The sequence below is a fragment of the Prunus avium genome, chromosome 1 (genome assembly GCF_965620075.1).
Source record: "Prunus avium chromosome 1, drPruAviu1.hap1.1, whole genome shotgun sequence".
NCBI lineage: Eukaryota > Viridiplantae > Streptophyta > Magnoliopsida > Rosales > Rosaceae > Prunus > Prunus avium.
Window position 1 is genome coordinate 4,071,847 of NC_142284.1, and position 22,378 is coordinate 4,094,224.

Sequence of the window (22,378 nt, forward strand, 5' to 3'; positions counted from 1 at the left end):
AGATGTGAAGAATTTCACATAACAAGCAAACCTCCCCACATAACAAGCAAACCTCCCACCAAAGGAATAATCTCTGCATTTCTTGACAAAGCGTTCCAAAACCCAAGTGAAGGTGTTGCACAGCAATATAACTCGGAAGTCCAAGTGTCAAGAGCGATGTAGAGAAAATGACAGAGTTGGAAGTACAAGCGAGAAGGGAGAGAGAGCTCTTGAGAAGTTGGGAGCTCCCGGTGCGGGGTGGTTTTGAACAATGCCGCAACACTCTATTTATAGGCTGGAGATTAAAGCTAGTAGGATGGGCAGCCGTTTCACTTCACTTGTTTATTCAATTTTTATGCCCTGCCTGCCCATCACCAAATAAATCGCACTTCCCTTTTGTTACGCCAATCCCTTCGTTATCGTCCTCTTGTCCCTGCTTTATTCTCTTTTACAGGCCTGCAACTGCCTATTCCCCACATGGGCACCAATTCTAGCTCTTAAATTTCATAAAAACAAACTGAATTTATCTAATGAAAAGGACTAATAAATATATTTTAGTAATATAAATTAAGATATAAAATGTGCTCATCAAATTGGCATGGAGATTAGTAATGATGTCAAGAGAGAGCAAGTGGTAAAGCTTGTTATAAGTTTACCTTTTGGTTATTTCAATGTTATATATTTTGTTTTGTTATTACGTGCTTCAGTCATTCATTCATTTGGGAATGCTTCTTTAGAAAGTACTTCAGTCATTCATTCATTTGGGAATGCTTCTTTAGAAAGTACTTATGCTCTATTTTATTTATTTTTTCTTCAAAAATATGTTGAATTTTTTGTTTTAAATTTATGTGCTTTTTAAAAAAGGCAATTGAAAGTGCTATATGGAGAAGCACCTAGCACTTGTGTGACTTAGCAATTTTAAATTTTTTTGGTCAAACACTATCAGCAGGACTTTTGGTTAAGTAATTTTAGCCCTTACAGAACGAAGATTATTGGTACAAATCGTCTTGCATTCTATACCACTGCAGTTGGACAAAAATTGATGAAATAAATCAAATGTTGTTTTTGTGATTGATTTTTAAGAAAAAATAAACCAAGAGACTGGCAACGTTCACCATTCGCATAAAATCATCTGGGCAACTAGTGATGCATCAAATAATTATACATAACTGGAGGCCAACAACCAATGAGATTCCCTTCTTTTTTCTTTTTTTTTTCTATTTTACAATTAAGGCCTACATATAGGGGCCTAAAAACTTAATGCCTTGTTCAAGACAAAGGGATAAAGAAAAAAAAATGAAAAAAAAATTGAGAGAAGAAATTACATTCCTAATAACAATGTCCAATGGAACCTGAGCAAGCATATACAATAACATGGTCCTTGACATGTTTTGCTCCATCTTACTTATCAGTTTTCCTTGTTAAATTAAATTCCCTAGTGGTGTAGACAGCATTTACTCTAACAAAAAAACAATAAAGGAAAAATTACAGAGTTATATTTTGATTCTGAATGGAGCATTTCACAGGCATTTGACTGAAGAAACAACAGTCAGGTACAGGGTTAACTGTTATAGGTAAATTGATATGTGTAATTCGCTACAAGCTTCAACTTCATGTGTGCACTGTGACTCCACCCTGAAAAGAAAACATAGGATCGTCGTACATTTTTTCACCAAAGAAATCAGAGCCATTAAAACATAAACTAATATCTTAAGCACTTGAGTTATTTCCATGCTTCTGTATGTTTTTTCTAGAGGCAGTATGCATAAGCATTGCTCTGTGCTCGCCATCTGCTGTTCCTCCACACCAAACTACTTAACTGAAGCTGACCCAAGTTGAAGGTTAGTGAATTAGTTGCATATTTTATGTTCATACTAACCAGGGGATTCCATAATCTTTGTGGTTATTTCTGCCTTGGTTTAGTCGCATATGATCTGACTCACTAATGCTTTACCTAGGTACCATAACTAGGGGTCGCCTAGTTTAAGGGCCACAAAGAGTGGCAACAACAGAGCATGCTTATACTTCCTCTAGACGAATGATAAATAAATAAACATGAAAAAAACTGGGTGCAAAAGAATATAAGTTGCACTGTACTGCCAGCAGACCAGATCAAATAGCTAATGAGGATCACAAAAACATAAATTGAAATAATTCAGCAAACTCAAATCAAATGAACACAGTTCAACCAAGTATAGCTTATAACCATACGCAAAAGTGAAGTCTATGTTTCAAGATTTTGAAATATTAAGTAGATAACCCTTCTAAAATTATACATCAAGCAATCGTCTGGACAAACCTGTGAAGCACATACACTCCTACAAGGTGGCCATGGCTGTGTTGGATACAGCAGACATCAAGACAATTTGCTCTCAAATATTTTTATTCAGGGAAAAACTATATTTTCAAAATGTAATCTTAGGACTTCCTCAGAAGGAAAGGGACTCAAGCCTAAGGTTAATCTATTTATCTCTACAATTAAAGCTGACTTATTTATTTCTCTGTCCAATTAGCCTTTTATGTTCAAATATTTGACTGTTTAAACACCAAGAGAAAAGCATTAAATTCATCTGTTTACTCTTTTTTTTTGGTCTGGAATTCATCTGTTTACTCAACTATGCAAAACATCTAGAAAATAAGGATAATATTAGAGGCATAATACTACAAATCTTATCCACAAATCACCATAAAACGACGATGTCGAAAGCACAATAAGATTAATTTAACAAAACCCAAAGGCAATAGATCTTCAAAAAGAAAAACAAACCAGCTAAGCTGAGTGGTTCGTCTCACAAGAGGAAAATGATGGCTAGTTCCTAGCATTCCAAAGCATATGTCGGGACCTGCAATAATTGATTTTGGTAATATTAGTAACCAAAATATTGTTACAAAACCAAAATCACATTCCAAATCACTGCTCTGCCCCTACTATAATCTCGAAATGCACAAGAGATCCAACAATGTTGTAACAATCACAAATGATTTGTTTGACACAACAAAACCGTGAGTACCATGAAGAAGCATGTAATAATGTTAAAAGTCACGTTAAAATTCACTAAGAATTTTTTTCTTTTTATTTTTTGGTTCAAGTAAATGAACTGAAATCATTGTCCAACACAGCTGGACACAACTGTGCTACCTTATGTTGCACTTCTCTCATATAAACTTTTTTCCACACTTTTTCCTTGGTAAAGATTTAGCAAAGCTTGTTTTTCCCAGTTTTTTATTTGTTTGGCACTGATTTCAATTTTCTCGGAATAGTCTGTAAATAAAAAATACTGGAGAGAACCAATTTAAATTGATATGTTGAGAGTTCTAACATCTTGTTCCTCAAATATCTCAAAGGTAGGCACCAGAAATTTTTAGTTACAGTAGAAGAAAAACATTACTAGAATAGACAGTACAGCACAAAAAGGAACAACTTTCAAAACGCAGGAGAATGAACAGTTGAGAAAAGTAATTAAACATGTTAAGGATGAAATGTTAATTTTGATTTGTAAAGCAACTTTGAAAACAAAAAGGAAAGGCATAATTTCGTTAAGGGCTTTTTGTACCTCAAGCATGTTTTCATCAAGAAAAGCGGACGTTGTATGACTCATTCCATGAGAACTATCATATTGGAGGATCCGTAACTTCCCTTCCTGCATCTCATAATACGACTCGTAAGTTATGGAAATTGGCCGAGGAAAAAGAAAACTAAAAGAATCTTTCTGAATCCCAATTGCTTACCTTAGTTCCATAGACAAGGCCACCTCCAACTGAAGGATGAAAGCAAGCGACATTGACTTCATCCTCCGCACTAGGAAGAACTCTCACAAGTTCCATATCAGAAACTCTATAGACCTGAATAATAAATATGATTGTTACATGAACATTTAAAATAGATTTATGCCAAAATTCACCCTATACCTACCTAATACAGCTGTCAATTACAGTAGAGACAACCAGAAACAACACTAACATTAATGTATATATCATGCACAGCAATTGTATCTTATAGTAGAACTACAAGACATAATTACCAGGAAACTTTAAATAAAGTTGATATAAAATCTATTTCATACACAAATAATTATTCAGCTCCAAAATGACTTTTAGTTTACACCGTCATTTATTGCATTCTAAGTCTAGTGTAATCTAACTTAGGTTACATAGATTAGCCTCAATCATAATTAATAAAAATTTCATATTATCGTCCTTATTATAAGTAGATTAATTTTCACGCAAATTTCTACACGTTACTTTTCCAGATTGATTGAAGCACCTGATCAAAATGAAACTTTGACACTCGATCGCAGGCAAAACACATAAGAAGGGAGGGGAAAAAGAACTAAAAACTCTTACCTCCAGAATGGTGTAAATAGGCACTGTTGTCTCCCCATCAATGACAACACTCTTAAGAAGTGAACTGTGACGACGGCCATAGGCAAGTAATATATGCTCTGATGTAGGAGAGAACTGCCATGGTAAATTCCAGGATGAAAAACCTTTAGTAAGTGTGATGAAAGTACAAAGCTTTTCTTGATTTTTTTTTTTTTAAAACATTATTAAAAAAATGTTTAGAACTTCAAATGATTAGTTCATGAATCTTTTGCATATAAATGATGCGCAGAATAAATCGTGGAAATTGGGGCATCAAATTCCTGAGTTTAATTTCCACCAAAATAGGTGTCTTTCACAATTTCCATAGTGCCATTTACAAAATTGACATACATAAATCCAAACACTGAAATCTTCAATTGCCAAAAATTGAAATGATGGAAATCTAAATTCTGTCATTTTAGAATTCTATGCAATTTTCAATTCCTTCATCCAAACAGAGGGTTATAGTTGGAATGATCAATGAGAAACTAGTGATCAACATGAAACTATAAGTGTATACATATTCAAAATGCAGCTGACCTGAATAGATGTCAAGCAATGGGCAGCTCTTATTGCCCGGGATGCAAGAACCAGGCCAAATCTAGATAAATAGAATGAACATCAGGACATAGAAATAAAGAAAATTCATATGGAAAGTTAAAGAGGAGGTAAGAAATTAGAACGCATATTTATAGGGAGTTCAAACTTACGTTGCCTCCTCAAGGGAATATATCCGGAGCTCATATACGACATGGTGAGCTGAAATTGGATGTCGAGTTGGAGAAGTTGCTGCCCCTGTGACATCATTGTTGACCTGGCTCTGTAATCCAGGATCAGCTTCCATATGGGGCAACATACATGCAACACAAGCAGCTAAAAACTTTCCACAAGGGGAAAAATGGGCACCCATTTCACTGCAACAAATTCACAAGTAAAGATCCAAAAAAGATATAGCCTGTAATAATACTATCAAAGTCCAAACTATCATGCAATGCTAAAAAGAAAAAATACCCAAACCCTTCATGAGCATCAACTAATCAAGTTGAAGTATTTGTTTGCATAAAAATGCAAATTCAGTAATACAAACTACCAATTGATGTTGCATCCTTCTAAAAATGTACTTGTTTACAAGACTTAAATATAAGCTAAAAGCAATGTCTAAAGTTGATAAAACAATAACATGTCATGAAAGTTGAAAACAGAAAGAAAATTACCTACAAAGTACGGCATGTGGAACGATTAAGCGACATCTTTCTGCATCAAGGGGAGCACAAGGATTTTTCACATCATGTGGCCAAATTCTGAGCTTCACAGTGCAAGGTAACTCTGCAGCTGCTGCTGCAGCAAATGAGTTTGCAAGTTCAGATTGGATTCTGTTCACAACAGGTTGAGGCTCACTTTCACTGTGTGTGATATTATTGAATCCAGCACCTTCATTAGACCCAATTGTTGGCACCATATGAGTACGTGAAGTACGATGCCGGGAACTAGATCTTCCAGTACCCCTGGATTGATTCACACTGGTCGGTATTACTGAGGAAGTTAAGGGAGCTGTATTATCCATCTCACCATGTGCAGATGGATTATCATGTGCAGCATCACCTACCAGCCGCATATTCCGTTGGCTAGCTTGGGTCTGACCAATTAACCACCCTTGCAAGAAAGGAAGTTCCCAATATGTTGAGTCACCAAATGGGAAAATATGATTACTTCTCCCTTCTGGTTGAACTTCCATAGGCTCCAAACTGTCCATTGCAGGTTGAGAAACTTCAGTTTCCATTTCACTCATGAAAGGATTAGTTCCTGTGTCTTCTGGTGCTGGAGAAGAGCTATTAGGTTCAATTGGGGACAACAGAAGTTCATACTGCCCTGAAGGAGTTGAATATGTTAGAAGTCGCACTGAAGCTGAAGGATCAACTCTTTGTTGTGCACTACTTGAACCATTGTCCAGATCACTACGCTGCATAGATATTCTCCCATTATCTCTAGCAAATGAAGGCCATATCAGAAATGGTAGAGACATAAGAGGTAGTCCATCTGCCAAACCAGAACGATCACTAGAGTGAGCATCTGCCAAATATACAGTAGGTGGAGGATAGCGCAGGTAACCCGGAGAAGTTGCAAGTGTCATCGAGGAATCTGATGAGTCAAGGTCATTGACCTATAAAACAGAAAAATGGCAGACTTAAAAGACAGTTGATCACAGAAACAGAATAATATGACTCCACAAAAAATTACCTCAGCAGTTAAAAGAAACGGAGCTGCATGTGGGTGAAAATGCACAGCCCGAAGTGAACGTCGTGTTTTCAGTACTATGGTTGGTGAGGATGTCTCCCCTCTCTTATTGTAGTGCCATATGTATAACTAATGCAAGATTTAAAAGGTTAATTCCATTAATGAAAATAAAAATAATTATGTCAAATTTCCAACTAAAAGCTCTTACCTTGTGACCTGACGCAACAGCAAGAAGCTCACCTTGGGCATGAAAAGCTATCGAAGCAATGGGACGCACTGTGTGGAGGAAAACACACTAACAATCATATCCACGACACAAATTTAATCGTATAAGAATTCATTGTTTGTAAATCACTATAAATGATAATCCACATAGATACTTACAAAAATCACGCGATCCTATACACTCTGCCGTGTTTGCATCCCACAAGCGAACTTCATGATCCAAACTTCCACTAGCCAAAATGTCTGGATGCAAAGGATGAAACCTAACCTGCGAAAGCACAACCAGCTAATAAGAAAAGCACAGCCAGATAACAAGATGAATCCAGTAGCTATGCTGAAGTGTCAGATCTGCTAACCAGTAAATTTGTTTCTGAATAAAATAGCTAGATTTAAGTGGAAACACCCTAAACAGATTTGGATAAAGTAACCAAAACATTTTTTATGAAAGCATAAAATTTGAAGAGGATTTTGTCCTCATATACATAGATGGGTATTTCATAGAACAGAATATGGATGAAAAAGAAGCTTCAATGTGTCACTAAACCTCTAGCATGTCTGTTTAATAAATAGTTCAACATCTTGCAGATGGCTGAAGCAAGAAGCTAATAATCATTCAAACTCATGTATTCTCACCAAGAATTAAAAAAATAATAAAGTCGAGTAAAGGGAGCTTTAGGCTTACCACCCAAGGTGTCCTACGGTGACCACTCAACACCTTTAAGCAGATCCCAGTTCGGCAATCAATAATCTTTACAGTATGGTCTCCGCTGCAGTTACAGTTGCATATTGCAAATTGATAAAATGATACAATTCTCGGAATAAATATAACTCAACCCTACGCTTAAGCCAAACCCTTGTACCACAGTGAAAAATATATACACAGAGCAGTACTTACTGAGTAGAAGCCAGTGTCTTTCCATCGGGGCTGAAGGCTGCTGCAATAGTTGACCGTGGAGGAGGCACAAGCGGACAATATCTGGCAGACAAATGCTGGAGGGACTCTGCCTCCACCCTGTAGTCAACCCAGTTTCAAGACACAAACAGAAAGATCAACTAAATGCAAAATGATTCTAACAAAGGAAAAGGCAGTACGCTTTATTTTTATTGCATGAACATTACAAAAGAGCAACTAAAAAGAATAGGGACAGATTACCATGAGACAAGGCCATGTCTAGCATCTCTAGCTGCTTCGCACCTTGAGCCAATAGAATCAGAATGAGACTTAGAAGCTTCCCCCCATAGTTTCTTTGACGAGTTTTTTGTTTGAGGAGAAACCTCTCTCCGTGCTAACAGTCTAAGGACATTGCTAACACTGCCAGAAACATCATATACATGCAAATCAGTTTTGACTCCAGAATGCCCAACAGGCACACCTTAAAATTATCAGTGGGTAATTAACAGATTGATCATTTAAGAAAATCAAAACCCAAATCCACTTCTAGAGGCAAGAAAATTACTTTAAAAACACTTGTAACTCCTCAATTTTCAACAATTTTGTCCTTAATTCTAACCAATTAAGATAGCTAATTAATTGAAACATCCCATTTAGATTGGAGCTAATTAAAGCAAGAAAATTAAAGCTTGAATGGAATTAGCTACAATAAATATTTTCCCAGAAACCTTATTCACAGAGCATCAATTGGGTAGTTGAATTACACGAAAACCAATAAAAAAAACCTATCAAAATTCCAAAAAGAAACTCTAAAATTTACCTGTGCTTGCATGGATGTTGCTGAGGAATGCGCGGCACAGAGGTAGACGGAGCATTGGGCTCGTCGGCCCACAAAGAACCTGCCCTCATTATTTTCCAGGGAAAATGTCATAATCTCAGCTTTTCCGGCATTCTACGGCAAAATTCAGATTGATAAATTAAAAACAATCAACAAAGTTTCACATGCAAATCATTACGTCGTGTAAGCGTAACCTAGGAGGATTGGGAATTATTTGAATTGAAGGAAGGGGTTTGAATTGAGGTTGAGGGCGTGGATTCTGTGCGAGCGAGCGTTGCGTAGGCTCGGGTGCGGAGCGAGAAGGCGAGATCTCTGGTTGACGAGAAATGGAAAATTGAGAAGGGAAGTCTGTGGCCGTGGAATTTGGATTTGTTTTGGGAAAATTCCTTCTTGGGTTTCTGTGATGGGCATTGGACACAGAAGGAAGGAGGGGGCTCTAGGCGGCTAGGGCCCTAGTGACTTGTGTGTTGGACGACAATGCCCTTGGCCCCCTCAGCCCTCATGTGTGGAGTCGTAGGGAACCAACGACACGCGTTTTGAGCTTTGTTAAACGGCAGCCTGAACAAACAATTCCTTTTTTTTTTGGGAGTTTCACTAAAATACCCAAAATGGGGGCTGAAATTATAAAAATACTCAACACCCAAAACATTTTATAAACATACCCAAAACTCATCATTACACACACTCAAAACCCATTTATAAACATACCCAAAACCCATCATTACACACATACCCAAAACCCATTTTGGGTATGTTTCTATGTTTAAATAGTGCTTGGGTATTTTTATAAATACATGTCTAGGATTGGGTATTTTTATAAATATCTTTTCTTTTTTTTTATCTGAACAAACAATTCCTTACTCTTGTCAATTTGTCTCTCTACTATTTGCTCCACATTCATAATGGCAAACTTATTGTATAAAACAAGCATATTGACTTCCTTTCTTCGTACAACTTATTGCTTGAGTAGAATTCCCTACAAGATGCTACGAGTTCGTTTGAAATTACTTTTATAGGAAGAATTTCTGCTCATAAATACAATACTAGAATTAGGTACTCACAAAAGACAAATCAACTCTCAAATTTCGATCAACGTTAAATGTTAGATTGCCCAAACTAGGCCTCCTTGTTACTAAATTCATGCAATGTATACTTTAAAATTCAACTCATCGAACTTTGGGAATGACGCAAGGTTCAATAATGTATTGTGGAAAAATCTTTCCTTGTAAGAAATTATACTCCATAATACTATATCATCTATAAATTATATATAGTACATTGTGATAATTTATTACTATGCTTCAAGATGTGTGTAGGGGCTTTTTTCTTCCGGCAGCAAATGGGCTGAGCTGATGAAGTTGTCCCCTTTGCCTGAGTTCGAAAATTAAGCCCCAAAATGCTTCGAAAGGGCAGCAAGGCCTTAGGAAGTATTTTGGTTATCTTCACCAATAAAAATAACAACAAATTACAAATAAATCTTCTAGCTTTGCATGAGAAGATTATGGCATGGGAGCAAAATTATCATGGGTTTAGCACTTGAGAGAAAACTGAGTATTCTTAGGGGAAAATAGGTATTAAGGTAGGAAATGAAGAATTAGCAGAGAGGTTTGGTTGAGAATGAGGGAAAAGAGAGGAATGGGTGGCTTGAGTGTAACTTCCGGCAGCTTGGCAGTGACTCTGAGCAGCCTGCCAGAAGGGGAAAAATGGGGGAAATAAGAGTAATAGACCAAAAAAGCACGAAAATTACTGAGTTTGCAGGTGAGAGAGGAAGCTTGCTCTCTGAAGTGTATTGTGTTGGGTAGAGAGGGGTTCTATTTATAGCTGCTGGGATTTGCTCTTCTCCAAGAAACCCTAATGGTTTCCTCCCAATCTAGCTAAGCTTTCCTCCTTCTTTCTTCTCCTCCCTCTTGACTTACCTCATGGTGGCAAAGTCAGCTCTGCCCAATCCCACAAAATCAGAGATTTTGGGTGCTCCAGGCTTCTTCCAGCGGCTGCCTCGGAGGGGAACTTCCCTATTTCACCCATCTTCTTTCTCCTCTTTCTTCCTTTTTCCATGGCCAAATCTGATGAAGGAAAGAAAGTGGGTGTGCCTGTTGGTTTAAGAGATAGCTTTCTCCCCTGCGTGCCAATACCCTTTGGTTTCTTGAATGTTTGCACTTGGAACTTGTTCTCCCAGCAGCCCCTCACATGTGAATCTTTGGCTTCTTCGAGGTTTTCTGCTTCAACCGAATGTTGAGGGTCCTGACTTCCACTTATTCAAATGGTTTGGGCCTTTTAATATATAAAACCAAGTCATTTAATAAGTGGGCTAAATCCACCAAATATTTAGGGCTTTATGGGCTAAAGTAATGGGTTATTTTGGTTGGGCTATTTTAGTTGGGCTATTCTAGTTGAGGCAATGGGCTACTTTCTCTCTTGTGCTTACCCGCGTTTGGGCCTAAGAAATGGGCTTGAGTCCCGAGGCCCCCAAGCGACCCGAGACTTCCATTTCTCGACCCATCGATGGGCCCCATGATAACTTGTTACCATCCATACCACAACCCACTCAGGCAAGCCCCGAGCATTTGAGTGGCTTGGGCCCACTTAAGCTTGTAGCGCGACGTGTTGCTTATTTGCTTGGCGTGGCATGTGTGCAAGCGGGTATGACGAACTTTCGCGTGCCCTAATTGGGCTTCTCTTCGGTAAGGTATTGCATTGGGCCGAGAATTTATTTGGGCCAAACCGTGGATTTTTTGGGCCTCAACAATGTGTATTCCGTCTTTTTTGGCCATCTCCAACTAATATTTTGGGGCAAATCACTCAAATGGAAAAATTGTGAGCTTCAACTATTCATCATCTTTCTATCTCCGAAAGCGCACATTTCAATAATCTTTCGACTTTATAGAAACTAAGACAACCATCCCATTTTTCACTCAACTGTTATAAAAATTTCACATCGATTTTAATAATCAACTTTGAAGTTGGCCCATCTCATTTGTCATGGTTTTTCTCATCTCTTACTTCAAATGGAAATGATGATCAAGTTTCCCTAATTAACTAGCAAACTAGGAGAAAAATGAATTTGGGAAGTGGAAGCGATGGAAGAGGAGGAGGAAATGTTAATTCATTCATTCGCCATTGCCGATCTTATCATAAGCTCACTGCCTCAATGAAGAAGATGAGGCTAACAAAAGCATTGAGGTTGAAAACCTACGCAAACAGTTAGGAATCATTAGTGAGTTGATCATAGAAATTTGTGGAATTATTATTTTTCTGAGAACCAGCATTGAGGTTTATCCCCCTCATGTAACCAAATGCAACATGAAAGCATCACACTTTCTTGGAATGAGTACTAAATTTATTCCTTTTACTTACCCTGCGTTTACTAACCTACAAGTATTGGATTTAGTCTGATTTCTAATTTCTCATGCATTTACTAACACATACGAAATAATTAAAAAAATTATGTGAGTTCCATATTACAATTCATAATTCAATATATGAAAATCATGGATTATAATCATTAGGGAAGAGGGATAGTTGATCTCATGTTCATCTATTCTCTCCCTTATTCTATCTTCCCCAATTCATGACTTCCTCCATTCAATTAATTCGAGAAACAATGAGATGACTTGGGCACACTCGAATTTTTTTGTTTGCACAATATTTCTTACTTGAAAGTTGAAACAAACACATACAAATATTTCTTTCTTCTTGTAATCTTATGATGCCAAAACCTAACAATATTAACAATTTCAAGACCATATAAAGTCAACATTGTGTTTGAGAATATATCTCAAATTGGAGAATATCTTTGCATCAGTGCTTAAAAGATTTTGGGTCTTTTCACCAATTGCCAATTAGTTTGGGTTAAATGCTTGCATTTTAACATGGTATATTAGAGTATGTTATCAACATGTTAGGTTCTTTGAGAGCTGAAGTGATGAGCCTCAAGAAGCTGTGTGTGAAAATTCAAGAGAAGAGATCCAGATGGCCAAACTAAAGACTCCTATTGTGGAATTAGGAAGCGCGACATAATGTTGTTTTTTAAAATAATTTTTTAAAGTTAATGTAGTCTCAGTTTCCTTTTAAAAAAATAAAAATAAAAATAATGTGAAATAACATGTTTATGAACCTGATGTAGTCTCATATTTCCTCTTTTTAATGTTTCCCCTTTTTTAATTGGAAACTATGAATGAGTAAACAGATTATTAAATAGATTGAGTTTGAGTTGAGTATTCTCGACACATTTATTATCCCGACACAACACGACTCATTACCACGCCTAGTTGGGAGGGACGCTGATGAGGGGAGGTGGGGAACAAGTTGTTGGGTTGGGTACAATACAAGAGGGGCTAGGTTTTTATTTTGTTTTTTGTTTTCTCTTTTGTGTTTTGATTTTGACTTTTTTTTGCTATTATTTAATAATTTGTTTCTTTAAACTTACGAAGTTGCCCAAAAAAATTGACAGCAAATCACAAATTGGCCATTTTTATATAGTTTAAGTCCTAACTTACCCGAAACAAACCTTAATGATGAATTAACAATTATGATATATAATTTTGAGCAAAACCGCATATTAGCCTTTTTTTTAAGAGTACAGATGCCGTTGTCCACAATAATATCTGTTTCGAATCAAACGATCCTCTAATTTCCGGATCCCCAAAATCAGGTACAACACCTGGATGCCAAATAGATCATAAACGTCAGGGCTCAAGCTGATTCAGTTGTGGCCCACCCATCCTATCGACCTATACCCTCACCGTCACCATAAACCACAACACATACCGAAACAAACCTAGCCTTACGTGTCAAACACTCACTGACACCGCTACTCATCGTCCGCCACGTGTCAAATCTCACTTTCTCTACCGTAGAAAACAAAACGACAACAACAGTAACAAGCCACCTCCACCCCCAATCTCACCCAACTACATGTCTTAAGCCTTAAGGACAGGTTCCTTAACCAGTGCCAGTTCCTCGCCCCCACGTGTCAAAGCGGCAAGGCGGCAAAGCGGCAAAGCGCGTTACCCAGAAGTCTGGAAACTTCACGCGAAGCGCCATCGCAACGTCCAGACTCGTCGTCTCATGTGCATCCCGAGCGATCGTAGCCGTCACATTTTGGGCCGCTAAGCCCGCTGCCACGTGGAGTGAAGGACACGTGTCGGAAAGGTAGCGGCTCAGAAAAGATTATTTAAATCTTATCCTAACCCAGTTCCAAACCAAGCTCTTTCGTTTCTATAAATGCAGGAGCTTCACAATCCTCCCTTTTCCCACACAAATTTTCAAATCCGAAAAAGATCTGAAAAACAAAAGCTACTGTGACTTAACTGAGAATCTGAATCTCCAAAAAGCCGAAAAATTCACACGCAGAGCAAAAGGAAAAGGCAGGGTTCCAAAACACAGCTTTTTCTCCTCTTTAATTTATTTTCTCACTTTCTACGCTTATTTTCTGTTTGGCTTCGGGAATGGCGTTGAACCTAACGCACCAGATCGGAGCACTCGCCGGAGCATCCATTTCGACGACAGATACGAACTCATCCTCCGTTGAATCGGTGAGCGCATCGCCGAAGTGGAGGTCGCCGACGGCGAGCCTGACGTGCAAAACCCAGAGGCCGGACGCAATCGACGGATTGTCGCCGCCGTTGAGCCCTTGCCGGTCGCCTCTCGGGTCGACCCGGCGCGATCTGTCAGTGGCGTGCCAGGCGTTCGCGACGGAGATGGAATCTCCGGTTCTGGAGCACCAGGTGAGGGGTGCGCAGACTAAGGGGACGGGGGTGCCGGTGTACGTGATGATGCCGTTAGATAGCGTGACGATGAACAACTCTGTGAATCGGAAGAAGGCGATGAACGCGAGTCTTCAGGCGTTGAAGAGCGCGGGGGTGGAGGGTGTGATGATGGATGTGTGGTGGGGTTTGGTGGAGAGGGAAGCGCCCGGCGCGTACAATTGGGGCGGGTACGCGGAGCTTTTCGAGATGGCGAAGAAGCATGGCCTCAAAGTCCAGGCTGTGATGTCGTTTCACAAGTGTGGCGGCAACGTCGGGGACTCTGTCACGTGAGTCTCTATCTCTCTCACGTCATTTCCATTGTTCATTGTTTTCACGTTTTTCTGATTGGTTTTAATTTTTTCTTTCACGGGCGACTTTGGAGCGTGGGTGCACGCTCCTTGTGTGAACAATAGTACAGTAGCTTTTGTCTGAATTTGGCTGAATAGATTTTTCTGGAAGTTAATTTACTTAAGCAGTACATCTAGGCCTGGCTTAACAACATATTTGTTAAAATGGATGTATACCAGTTAGAAAAGTAACTGTTGGGTCTTAAATTTGTCATTATGTTTTGCAATTGGGGATAGTAAAACTGTAAAGTTCTCATGATTAGGTACTGATAAACTGTGATTAAAGGAAAGAAACATCATAACCAATATGATCATATGCCATCCTTTTTTAGTGAAAGCTGTAGTTTGGATTGGGGCTGTTAAAATAATGCGTTCATTGGATTTGTTACAAAAAATATAGATTAGATTTTTCTTATATACCATTACCAATAAAGATGTCTTATTTTCTATTGATAATGGCATCTATAGCAACATTGCACTTGAACATTACATTGTTGTATGGGATTTTGGAGATTTGTGGCGCTTTGGTGAATAGTCTATTTTTGTTGAACACAGTATTCCTTTACCCAAGTGGGTTGTGGAGGAGGTTGATAAGGATCCAGACCTTGCATACACTGATCAATGGGGAAGGAGGAACTGCGAGTATTTATCACTTGGCGCTGATACCCTTCCGGTCCTTAAGGGCAGGACACCCGTGCAGTGTTACGCTGATTTCATGCGTGCCTTCAGAGACAACTTCAAACACCTCCTTAGTGACACCATTGTGGTAATACTTCAGGCTATTTATTCTTACTAGTTGAATTCAGTTGGGTGCTTAAGAGTTTCATAGTTGTTTGATTGTGACTTCAATTTTCTGATAGAGTTTATGGTGCCATTGAAACTATCCCACTTTATAAAACTTAATAATAACTGTGTCCCTTGTTAAAGCATCTCCTCTTGTTAAAGAATCGATTACATGTGCCTGAAAGATGGATACATAAACTGTTTACACTGAATCAACAGTTCAAGAGCTTGTTGGGTCATAGCAATTGCCTTAGGAAGAAGTGTTTCTAATGTGTCTTTATTGGTTTGCTGCACTTCGAACCTTGAAATTAACTTAACTTTGAATCTTGAGGTGCCTGAATAACTTGTTTGTTCTTACCTTGGTGGTAAATGTGCTATCAGATGCTTAGGATAAACTCATCCTCTGGCACATGCTGAAAAATCATATTGCTTCAAGTTCACTTAAAAGGAATGCTAAACAGAAAAAGAAAACTCAAAATTCTGGTGTTAATGAATGGCTTTTATTGTTCGTTAAGACTATGCATGTGTCTGCAACCGTATTCAATCTTTAGTTTTGTAACATTTGAACATGCTGCCACATGCCTTTCCTGTTTGTTAATTTGTTTCAATATTCCTAATTCAGGAAATCCAAGTTGGAATGGGGCCAGCAGGTGAGCTTCGTTACCCTTCATATCCAGAGCAGAATGGGACATGGAGGTTTCCCGGAATTGGTGCCTTCCAATGTTTTGACAAGGTATTTAACTCTCTCTCTCTCTCTCTCTGCTTGTAGCTTTTTGTTTCCTAGAACATGACTAATATATGTAACATGATGCAGTATATGCTCAGTGGTTTAAAAGCTGCTGCTCAAGCTGCTGGCAAGCCAGAATGGGGAAGCACAGGCCCCACTGATGCCGGTGAATATAATAAATGGCCAGAAGATACCCCGTTTTTCAGAAAAGATGGTGGAGGCTGGAACAGTACTTATGGTGAATTCTTCCTCGGCTGGTACTCTCAGATGCTCCTGGACCATGGTGAGAGGATCCTTACCTCAGCCAAGTCTCTCTTTGAGAATCATGGTGTGAAGATCTCAGTAAAGATTGCAGGCATCCACTGGCATTACGGAACCCGGTCCCATGCCCCTGAGCTGACAGCAGGGTATTACAACACACGATTCCGGGATGGTTACATTCCTATTGCTCAAATGTTAGCGCGTCATGGTGCAATATTCAATTTCACTTGCATTGAGATGCGTGACCACGAGCAGCCACAGGAGGCTCAATGTTTACCAGAGAAGCTTGTTAGGCAAGTGGCTATTGCGACTCAGAAAACAAACGTACCACTCGCAGGTGAAAATGCATTGCCAAGGTACGACAACCACGCACACAAGCAGATATTGGAAGCATCGTCGTTGAAAGTTGAGGAAAATACCGAAGGCAACCAAATGTGCGCGTTCACATACTTGAGGATGAACCCGCACTTGTTCCAGCCTGATAACTGGAGGCATTTTGTGGCATTCGTGAAGACAATGAAGGAAAAGGGCAGTCACAAGTGCCGGGAACAGGTGGAGAGGGAAGCCGAGCATTTCGTACACGTTACTACACCTTTGGTGCAGGAGGCTGCCGTTCTTATGCGCTAGGATTGCATAATTTAGGCTTTAGCTAGCTTTGCTTCTACCGACCTCGAAACTATCTTATATATTGCCTGGCCACACATAAAGGTCAGATAATGGCAATACTTCAATCCCTGGTTCTTTTTCCGTAGCTCTTTTATTTAAGTTGTGGCTATGGAAAATGAGTGGGGCTGTGTACCATAAGATGGGCGGTAAATCTAGTATCCCCAAAAACCTTATCTATTATCATGCTAATATTATACATGATTTACACAAACTCATATATAGTTTTCTTGTATGCACAAGTCTTAAAAGTGCCTGTTGTACATTTCCATTAGCCAAATAAAAATGTTCACTCTTCCTTCTATGTATAACTATGGAAGACTCAGTTCTAGTGACGTTTGACTCTTTAGTCTATGACGTGTGTGTGGTACTCTTTCCTCCTATGAGGTTTTATCCCTTTGAATTTTCCTCATAAAGGTTTTAATGAGGCCACTTTATCTCCTTGCTGTCACATCTTGTATTGTCTTCTTGATGTGTTAACGAAATCCATTTTCTCAACCCAAAAAAATAACTATGGAAATATGCTAATGAGAAATATGGTTTTGGTTTTTACCAGCCAATATTTACCCACATGCACCCTGCATTGAAGGGTTTTATAGAAATAGTTTTTAAATGATATTATCTAAAACAAATAGATAAAAATTAGTATTGGATTAAACCTATTTAATGTTTCAATAATTAGAGGATAAACTTGGGGATAAACTTGATAAACTCGCCACGTCATGTGAAAAATTACGTGTACGGTTGTGTTATTTAGAGCTTTCTCAAGTTGTCAATTATGTTTTTTCAGATGCACAAGCACACCAAGTGGAATTCGTTGAGTCATTGGCACAAAGAATTCTATGGCCCCAATCATAAGTTTTTATATTTTTTGGCAAAACAATCACAAGTTTTTATTTAATAATAAATTTGTCCAAATTACAAGAAAGAGAAAGAAAAAAAATCATGGACATTAAATCTTTCACTCAGTGGTCATGTTTATCTTGAAATTTTTTCTCATAGCAAGAAATGCCAAAATCAATGGTATAAATTAGACGCATGTAAACCAATCAATGCCAAAGTTAATGGTACAAATCAACACAAAATTTTACTGGTTAGCTTTTGATGGGGAAAATTTTCTAAAGATAATTTTTTTTGAACGACTTCTCAATTTGGGTTCCAGTGGACACAAATTTGGGTCGACATATCCTTGTCATGTGTGGCATGTAAGGCTTAGTTAAAACAGAACGTGCAAATATGGAACTAATGCACCCTTTGGAAATTTTTATTAAAGCAATAACATTTTCCCTAATATTTGCTATAATTAGAAATTTGGCCCACCTATATATATATATATATATATCTCTTATCCGGATATCCGCACGTTATTATCGTACGGATCGTATTGTAAACAGGCAGGAAAACAGAGAGGGGTAGTACAAAATACACGGCGTCCGCACGATAATAACGTCCGGATGTCCGCATAAGAGAATTTCTCTATATATATATTTTAGTACAAGCTATTGGGGTAGGGGGATTTAGACAAATATTCATTGGGGGTTTGAGGGTTTCGAATCTCAGCCCATATGGGTGGAGGTGGAAAAGCTCAACCAACTGAGCTATATCTCACTTGCCCACCCCCCACCCTTGACAATATTATGGACAGTGTCTACCACTCATCCTGACACGTGACAAGAAAGTCACTACCCGAGATTTTCTCAGTCAATGCTTGGTGGTGCATAGTCCCCTCTTTTGGGAGGACCATGCCAAAATTGGCTATTGCCATACTAATTAATGTCACCCGACGCCCATTTCAACAGCAGAAATACACGCTGCGGAGAGACTCGTTCCCAGATCCCGGTATACACTCCTCTTTTAGGACCATAACTTAGTCTATATATACATATCAATCAACAAAAGTTTACATCAGTAATTAACAAACCCCAACTTACACAGAATCATTCTCATTAATACCATAATTTCTTCAGAGAAAATGTCTAGCATGCAGCAACCCCTCAATGCAGGCCAAGCCCAAGGCCAGGGCCAGGTATATATATGGCATCAATTTATGTTCTCAATTTAAGCAGCAGTATTTAATTTATTATGACAATTTTACCCCTTCTGTTGGTGCAGGCTAAGGCAGAAGAGTGGATGCAATCCACACAGGACACAGCAAATCAAGCTAGGAACATGACATCTGATGCAGCTCAATCAGCCAAGGAGTCTGCCCAGCATGGAAAGGACCAAAGTGCTGGATTTATTCAGCAGGTTAAAAGATTTCTTATCAATTGTTAACTCTTTCACTCTTTTACACGAGAAATTTGACGTATGAACTAACCCTTAATCTAGTAGCACATGCCCTGACTTTAAGACCGTCTTGTTTTCTCTAAAATGAATAAAAAAAATATCGTTAGTTATGAGTAGAAAAATTTGTTGGGTATATTTTGCTTTCTACAAGTGCTAAATTATTTAAAAATAGCTTCACAATGCAATGTTTGGTGTTGTTACAGACTGGAGAGCAAGTGATGAACATGGCTCATGGTGCCATGGACAGTGTGAAGAGCACACTTGGGATGAATGAAAAGAAATGAACAAACATGCCATCTTCCTCTTATGATGCGTGAAGTGGTGTTAGCAGCTACTTTGATGGATTTAGGGTCTTTTTAGAATCATTTTGCTCTTTCCTTAATCATTAGGGACAAGAAAATTTGTCTGTCAGTTGTAATAAACGCTACAGATCTTTAATTTGTTTTCCTTCCAAATCACAGCTTAATTATGTAATAAAACCACACCAAATGCAATGCAATGCATTGCAAACAAGTTGGTTTCTTTCACCTTTATTAATATACTTTCTTTTTACTGTTATCTGTGGACTGTCCAATTCATCATTCTTTGTACGACTAGAATGCAGAAGCATATTTGTTAGTATATTATCTCTATTTATAAAAAATTTGCCAAAGTTAAGAAGGGAAGGGGTGAAATGCACACACAAGGGTACCATGGGAAATTCACCAATTCGGAGCACATCAAAGGCCTGGGCCAATCCAATTAACACTCTATTAGTATTTAGAGTTTTTAATATTTGATAAAACCTTTTTCATCAACCAAAAAGGGGGAATTTTCAATTATACCCTTGTAGCATTGAACAAGTTGAATAATGAACTTAAAATTATAGGGTAATATAGTAATTACGCTCCATTTTTCACTCACCACTTTCTCTGTTCCATGGATCAAATTGCCTTGTGACCTTGTCCATGTGCATTGCGTTCATCGCAACCAATTTATTGCAGCAAGAAAATCAATGATGAGTTCTATAAAAGGACTTTTGCGATATAATTTTAAAGTGTAATATAAAAGGAACTTTTCTTACCCATGCAGAATCCTAGCAGAGAAAATCAAGGCAAAGGATCGAGATCATTTAGGGTTTAGGGTTAAAATTTCTTAATATATTCAAGTTAAAAGTGAGCCTCCCTTGAAGATCATATATCAATGGCAGAAAAAACTCCACTCCGCACCTCCAAAGTATGTAGCAAATCAAGATGGTGTGAACTTCCAATTGACCTCTGTGCATTGATCTTATCAAAATTGTCTGTCAAAAACATACTGCGATTTGAAGCGGTTTGCCCTTCATGGAATAAGGCAGTCAAATATATATTGCAGTCGCCATCATCATTCACTTGCTTACCATTGAGGAATACAAGGTTTCATTGAGGAAATTATAATACATACAATAACTTCACTAGACCCGAAAACTTGTAACGAACTTTGAACTACTTGACCGCATCTTTATAATACATACATTTCGCACGTGCTCGCTCTGCTGCAGAGCTTCGACATACTCAGTTCCTTCCTACCTGCAACTAGCTACCATAACACAATTTCAGCAGTTTACTTGACTTGCAAAAAAAAATTCCAATGGTGGTGTATCTTAACAAGCCTTGAAGATGTTAACAGTATAAGGAAGAAGAATTGAGGCTGAAGGAAGAAGAAGAATATTGAAGAAGAACTCAGAAATAAGAGAGAATTTGCTTTATTGAATTTTCAATCGTATGAACAATTACAGAGAGATAGATCTGTTATATCAGATGTTTACTAACTAATTACAGCTGTAAACAAACTAACTAACAGCTGTAACTACAGCTGTAACATGTGAACCACACGTGCCAACACTAACAAACTCTTAGCTAACTATTACTGTTATCATTCCCCCTCAAATCGAGCTCTAGGTTGCCCAGCCTCATGTTTGCACAATGGCTCAAGAAAACAGGACTATGTAGTCCTTTAGTAAAGACATCAGCTAGTTGTTCTTCAGTAGGAATATACTGGACAGTAAGATCATTCCTTTGCACCCTTTCGCGCACGAAATGAAAATCAATGTCGAGGTGCTTGATGCGTGAGTGATATATAGGATTAGAACTAAGAGACAATGCAGACAAATTATCACATGAAATTGTAGGAGGCTCAGGTAAACATACTTTCAAATCCAACAAGACTTGTCGAACCCAAGCTAAATCTGCAGCTGTATTGGCCAATGCCCTATACTCTGCTTCAGTCGAACTTCTAGACACAGATCCCTGCTTTTTAGACTGCCAAGAAATAGGATTATTTCCAAGAAATACCACAAATCATGTGGTAGACCTGCGTGTATTCAAGTCTCCAGCCCAGTCTGCATCACTATAGGCTTGCAGATGCCAAGGGCCTGTAGTGAAGTGAATGCCATACTGTATGGTACCTTGAATATACCTCAAGATACGTTTGACCAAATCAAAATGTGCTTCTGTAGGTGTAGTCATATACTGACACACAGTATTGACAGAATATGACAAATCAGGCCTTGTGAAGGTCAAATACTGTAACGCACCAACAAGACTTCGATACAAAGTTGGATCAGTTAATGGCTGCCCCGCTGTCTGTAATACTTGATTATGTGGCTTGCAAGGAGTTGGACAAGCTTTACAATTGGTCATTCCTGCTTTATTTAACAACTCTTGAGCATACTTGGTCTGATGAACAAAGATCCCTCCTGTTGAATCATAAGACACCTGAAGACCTAAAAAATAAGCAAGTCTGCCCATGTCTTTCATGTCAAACACAGCTCCTAAATCATCAATAACTGTTTGAACCAACTGAGGACTTGAACCAGTCAAAATAATATCATCTACATACAGCAGTAAAATCACAATATCAGAATCAGAACCTTCATGCTTGACAAACAGGCTAGGGTCAGAATGGGAGGAATTAAAGCCTAAGGCTGGAAGATAACCTGTAAACTTGGCATTCCAAGCCCTTGGTGCCTGTTTAAGGCCATAGAGGGACTTGGCCAACCTACACACAAAGTCT

General features: G+C 38.4%; 3 protein-coding genes across 4 annotated transcripts; 2 read left to right on the top strand and 1 right to left on the bottom strand.

Annotated features, from left to right (window-relative positions):
* Positions 1–1,276: 1,276 nt before the first annotated feature.
* On the bottom strand, positions 1,277–8,968 carry LOC110750876 (uncharacterized). Its single transcript, XM_021951254.2, has 15 exons — positions 8,514–8,968; positions 7,955–8,113; positions 7,697–7,813; positions 7,484–7,568; positions 6,961–7,069; positions 6,785–6,852; positions 6,580–6,705; positions 5,556–6,502; positions 5,052–5,255; positions 4,882–4,942; positions 4,324–4,437; positions 3,709–3,822; positions 3,534–3,620; positions 2,747–2,822; positions 1,277–1,614 (listed from the first exon to the last, which is right to left on the bottom strand). Exons 1-14 carry the CDS (start codon positions 8,600–8,602, stop codon positions 2,796–2,798), a joined length of 2,307 nt encoding a protein of 768 aa, XP_021806946.1. The 5' UTR covers positions 8,603–8,968; the 3' UTR covers positions 1,277–1,614; positions 2,747–2,795.
* Positions 8,969–13,726: 4,758 nt separating this feature from the next.
* BAM1 (beta-amylase 1) lies at positions 13,727–17,370 on the top strand. Of its 2 annotated transcripts, XM_021951234.2 has the most exons (5): positions 13,728–13,897; positions 14,003–14,565; positions 15,181–15,391; positions 16,031–16,141; positions 16,223–17,370. In XM_021951234.2, the coding sequence occupies exons 2-5, from the start codon at positions 14,231–14,233 to the stop codon at positions 17,021–17,023; spliced, it is 1,458 nt and encodes a 485-aa protein (XP_021806926.1). In that variant the 5' UTR covers positions 13,728–13,897; positions 14,003–14,230; the 3' UTR covers positions 17,024–17,370. The 2 variants fall into 2 exon arrangements, with proteins under 2 accessions (XP_021806925.1, XP_021806926.1); XM_021951233.2 differs by having other exon boundaries at positions 13,727–14,565.
* A 1,573-nt stretch (positions 17,371–18,943) lies between these two features.
* On the top strand, positions 18,944–19,903 carry UNE15 (Late embryogenesis abundant protein (LEA) family protein). The gene is made up of 3 exons (XM_021951330.2): positions 18,944–19,085; positions 19,172–19,306; positions 19,549–19,903. Exons 1-3 carry the CDS (start codon positions 19,032–19,034, stop codon positions 19,627–19,629), a joined length of 270 nt encoding a protein of 89 aa, XP_021807022.2. The 5' UTR covers positions 18,944–19,031; the 3' UTR covers positions 19,630–19,903.
* The last annotated feature ends 2,475 nt before the right edge of the window (positions 19,904–22,378 follow it).

What these genes read in the sequence shown, in the direction of transcription:
- LOC110750876 (XM_021951254.2), bottom strand. Translation starts at nt 8,602, where the DNA reads ATGAGGGCAGGTTCTTTGTGGGCCGACGAGCCCAATGCTCCGTCTACC. An exon ending in CTGTTGCGTCAGGTCACAAG is followed by an intron (nt 6,706 to 6,784) that starts GTAAGAGCTTTT and finishes ATCTTGCATTAG; the next exon opens with TTATACATATGGCACTACAA. An exon ending in TATTCCCTTGAGGAGGCAAC is followed by an intron (nt 4,943 to 5,051) that starts GTAAGTTTGAAC and finishes CTATTTATCTAG; the next exon opens with ATTTGGCCTGGTTCTTGCAT.
- BAM1 (XM_021951233.2), top strand. Translation starts at nt 13,979, where the DNA reads ATGGCGTTGAACCTAACGCACCAGATCGGAGCACTCGCCGGAGCATCC. An exon ending in TCCTTAGTGACACCATTGTG is followed by an intron (nt 15,392 to 16,030) that starts GTAATACTTCAG and finishes TTCCTAATTCAG; the next exon opens with GAAATCCAAGTTGGAATGGG. An exon ending in CCTTCCAATGTTTTGACAAG is followed by an intron (nt 16,142 to 16,222) that starts GTATTTAACTCT and finishes AACATGATGCAG; the next exon opens with TATATGCTCAGTGGTTTAAA.
- UNE15 (XM_021951330.2), top strand. Translation starts at nt 19,032, where the DNA reads ATGTCTAGCATGCAGCAACCCCTCAATGCAGGCCAAGCCCAAGGCCAG. An exon ending in AAGCCCAAGGCCAGGGCCAG is followed by an intron (nt 19,086 to 19,171) that starts GTATATATATGG and finishes CTGTTGGTGCAG; the next exon opens with GCTAAGGCAGAAGAGTGGAT. An exon ending in GTGCTGGATTTATTCAGCAG is followed by an intron (nt 19,307 to 19,548) that starts GTTAAAAGATTT and finishes GTGTTGTTACAG; the next exon opens with ACTGGAGAGCAAGTGATGAA.